The 4128-nt window shown below is 36.1% G+C and overlaps 1 protein-coding gene and 1 non-coding gene across 2 annotated transcripts in view; both read right to left on the reverse strand.

The window, feature by feature from the left end:
* Window positions 1-1073: 1073 nt before the first annotated feature.
* Window positions 1074-4128, reverse strand: part of stimate (STIM activating enhance) — a 17973-nt gene continuing 14918 nt past the window's right edge. The window contains exon 8 of the mRNA XM_014009836.1: window positions 1074-2521. Within this exon, the coding sequence (XP_013865290.1) occupies window positions 2408-2521 (114 nt within the window). The 3' untranslated portion in view covers window positions 1074-2407. The remainder of the gene's footprint in view (window positions 2522-4128) is intronic.
* Window positions 3588-3660, reverse strand: trnar-acg (transfer RNA arginine (anticodon ACG)). Its single transcript has one exon. It is a non-coding gene; the product is annotated as a tRNA-Arg (tRNA).

Here is a 4128-nt window from a genome sequence, read left to right on the forward strand (position 1 = left end):
TGTGTGTGTGTGTGTGTGTGTGTGTACATTGCTCAAAAAAATAAAGGGAACACTTAAACAATGCACGCTAACTACCGATCTTAATCAATGAAATATTCGCATTGAGTACTTTGTTCTGTACAGAGTTGAATGTGCTTCACAAAAGTTTGATTTACTTGGACTTAGCGTGCATTGTTTAAGTGTTCCCTTTATTTTTTTGAGCAGTATATATTACATTTTTCCCCTCCTGTCTTAATAATTTTTGCATTAAACAGTATAACTATTTAAAACCATAATGAATAAGGCTAAAAACTCTTGGAAACCATAAATCCACTTGTGGACATTGCCTGTGCAAAGATACATGCTGCTAAAATTAAGTGGAGCAAAGTTACAGAGACAGAGTCAAGAAATATTTACAGAGTAAAGAAATAATTTAGCGTTTTGTCTTTCTGCACAGGACAGACCATGATGGTATCATTAATAAATAAATCTTAAGTTTTTACATCCAGAAGTTATTTTCTTATTATTGAATGTTCTTTTGAAAAATTACCCAAACATTTATTTTTCACCATATATATATTATATGAAATAATGCAAAATTATATTCGACTTCAGTTGGACTGTATTCACTCAAAACCAAGTAAAAAATTAAAAAAAAAAAACTTTCAACACACTTTATAACCTATTTTGGTATCAGTTTTCACTTGCTTTATAAAAATATCAAAAAAGTTTCCTTTACAGATTTGCAACAAACCCATTTTGTACAGTTTGTTTACTTTCTGATTCAACTGCTTGACGTTTGAACTGTTTGGTGGATGTAAAAATAGTTTCCATGAGCTTTTAGCCAAGATTCGTAGCTTTCTATTGACAACAAACATGTCCAGGTTCCGCTTATAGATCTTAAGTTAACATAAGTTGAAAGATATAGAAAATGGGAAATGCTGTTTTGCACCTGGTACCAGGGGCAAATACTAAAACTTGTGTGTTTTGGTGGGGTAAAAGTTGTAATATCTGCAGCAGAGTGTTGGTCTTTTAGAACTTTACTTTAATCCTTAAGAAAATATCCAAACTGTAACCAAAACATGAGCACTACCAAGGTTTTCACAGTTTATGTCACCCAGTTTACTTTTAAACAGATCCAGTAGTCATTCTGACAAAGTATCTGTTTTCAGCTCGTAACACACACACCTGTTTTTCTCAGCCAGTCCACAGTCATCATTTACAGTTTAAAGGTCTAAGCAAGTTAACATTCGGAACATCAGAGCCTGCTGAATGCTGCTTTATGCTTTGCCGTCTGAAGCGCTGTTAAAAACCCTCAAAGAAAAACATAACCAACCAAAATTATTAAAGCAAAACAAACAAAACACTGCTCATTTTACTTAGGCACATGTCAGGGGAAACAAAGTAATGACACAGAAAATACAAAAAACAAAAAGAAAGGATGTCAGCTTGGAAACGGTGCAAAAATAACTCCTATAATAACTCTCACTCAGGTGGAGCAAAGGAATGAAAAAGACTTTGGGAACAAAGAGTTGCCATTTTTGGCAACCCCTCCCCCCCCACCCCAAACAACCAACCAAAACCCAAAACAAAAATATTAACAACATTTAAAAATCCACACGAGTATCACAGTTCCAGACAAAATGAGACAGCAGTATTATTTCTGTCAGACAGCAGTAGAAATGCTGCAGTGTGGGATTTGTAGTCCTGTTTTAACAGTCAGACATCTTAAATCTATTTGAAGACAAAATGGAAGATTACTACAAGAATGAACATGCTCCCTTTGACATAAGTGTTATAGACAAGACGAAGTTTGTAACTATGCTGCGTTGTGTTAGAACCGCACCAATACAGTGATTCAAACAATGAAAAAAAAAAAATGCTAGTTTGTAGGTTGAGAAGTGTGTAAATGTACACACCTCACAATTCCATAATAGGTCCTTGGTGGTAGGTCTACACAAGACAAAAAGGGACAAAGCTGACAAAGTCTACATCAGGATAACAGTTCCTTCAGAAACCTGTCTGGTATCAAAAGAACCCAACACAAACAGAGTGGGTACCATGTCTGATCTGGAACCACTACACTGCTGCTAATCGTCTCCTCCGATGCATACAAAACCACCTTATCAGCATAATGTCTGTTCGTGACAGGATTCTTTTTTTCTCCACATCTTTAAACGCAACAGTTATCCTTAAAAGTGCCAAGTTGACATGCATCAAAAATCATAACTGACTGCAAAACAAACAAACAAAAAATAGGTTTTGGTGTCCCAGTTCAGAAATGGTTCATATAGCAGTCCTCAGCAAAGAGAATTTAAGTATAACATAATCATTGGTCTTTTAGGAGGATCCTTTGTGAGGAAACATCTGTGGGCCTGGGAGGTGACGAGCAACCAGAAGATCCTAGCAGTAACGCTGAACATGTGAGTCAAACAGGGATCCCCATGCGAAGCTTCTTCTTCTTCACCGTCTTCAGACCAGGGAGTCGACGGACATCATCTTCATCTGACTCATCCATCTCATCGTCTGCTGAGAACAGGATCTAAAAAAGAAAGATAAGGTTGAAGTCAAAAATTTTTTTTGGGGGTGGGGGGTGGTGTAAAGCTTTTTTTGTGCATAAAGCAAAGCGGTCTATGAAGTTACGTCCTGTTAAGAGTGTCAGAAGAATGGTCATGACTCCTGGGGCTAAATATTGCCTCCTAAGGATCTGCAAGAAGCTATAAAAAGCTCATCTATTTGTGGGCACATGATTGTGACTGAATACCAGGCAGCTCTCATCAGTGCTGGTAGTAAACACAAAACAAAACAATGTCCAGAATGGAAATATCTTGAAGAATTGAGATGTATGAGTTTAAACTATGTTAAAAGGAAAAACAACATAAAAAATAATAAAAAGGTGTATTTTAACCTAAAACACTATAAAAAATGTACTAGCTAAAACTGTAAAACAAAACAAATCAAAGAAAATTATACTGTGTATTACAGTTAAAAACATTTAATCATGTTTTCAACAGAGTAACACACACCAGAATATTCCCTTTTATTTTGGAGGAGACTGCCCTCCAGTGGCAGCAATGCATTTTGACATGCACTGACAACAGTAAGAGTCTGCCGTGTTCGACTCTCAGTTCGGGAACAAATTTGTTTTTCTCTGGAAGTGTGCAGAGCTACATTACAGCAACCTACCGTATAAAACAAAACTTAAAAAGTTAACATTAAGACATTCAAAGATTCAGTCACACAACACAACAAATAATATTTGTTAATTTCTTGTACCACTGACATGTCAGGGTCTACAAAAAAAATTTAGTGTATATGATGAAATTTGGTACATTTATATGAAATGCTTAATGTGTATCAGCCCCCTTTTTTAACCTAAAAAATGTGGCTGATTAACCTTAACCTTTTTAAATATTAACCTTTAAATATGTTAACCTTTAACCTTTTTAAATATGTGAAAAATAAGGATGACATACATTTTTCTCTTTTATACATAAAAAAACTGATTTGTCTAAATTGGCGTTTTAGAACAGCCAAAAGACTTGTGATCACATCAAATTAAATACTGCTTTCATGAAAAATAACCAATAGTAAAGGGGGGAAAAATTCGAGCCAGCCAGGAGTCGAACCTAGAATCTTCTGATCCGTAGTCAGACGCGTTATCCATTGCGCCACTGGCCCGTGTGAGTTCAGTGTAGCAAGCAGCGCCACTCGCGGATGGTCCCTGCCGCTCAGCTATGAGGTAAGACGACTGTCAGAAAGAATTGTACATGCAAGAGTCTAAATTTGCACATTTAAGTCAATAACCGTGCATAAATTTTAGATTTGTATTTGTATTCATGAAAAATCAAATGTTTTCTGTGAGAATACAAGTTTAAAAGTTGCAAATACAAGTTACAAAGTCACAACTTCGCAACATTTCAAGTACAAATCACAAATTCACAAGTACAATTCTTTTTCCCCAAGGAGCTGTCAAAATAACAGACATTATGCATGGAACACTGAAAAGATCGATTGCTAACAGTAATTAAGCCAGACCACTGCCTCCTTTGGGACCAGACAGACTCTTTGTAAATGCAACAATGTGCTGAAGGGAAAAGCACGTGTGTGTGTGTGTGTGTGTGTGTGTGTGTGTGTGTGTGTGTGTGT

Source organism: Austrofundulus limnaeus, unplaced genomic scaffold, assembly GCF_001266775.1.
Source record: "Austrofundulus limnaeus strain Quisiro unplaced genomic scaffold, Austrofundulus_limnaeus-1.0 Scaffold62, whole genome shotgun sequence".
Taxonomy (NCBI): Eukaryota; Metazoa; Chordata; class Actinopteri; order Cyprinodontiformes; family Rivulidae; genus Austrofundulus; species Austrofundulus limnaeus.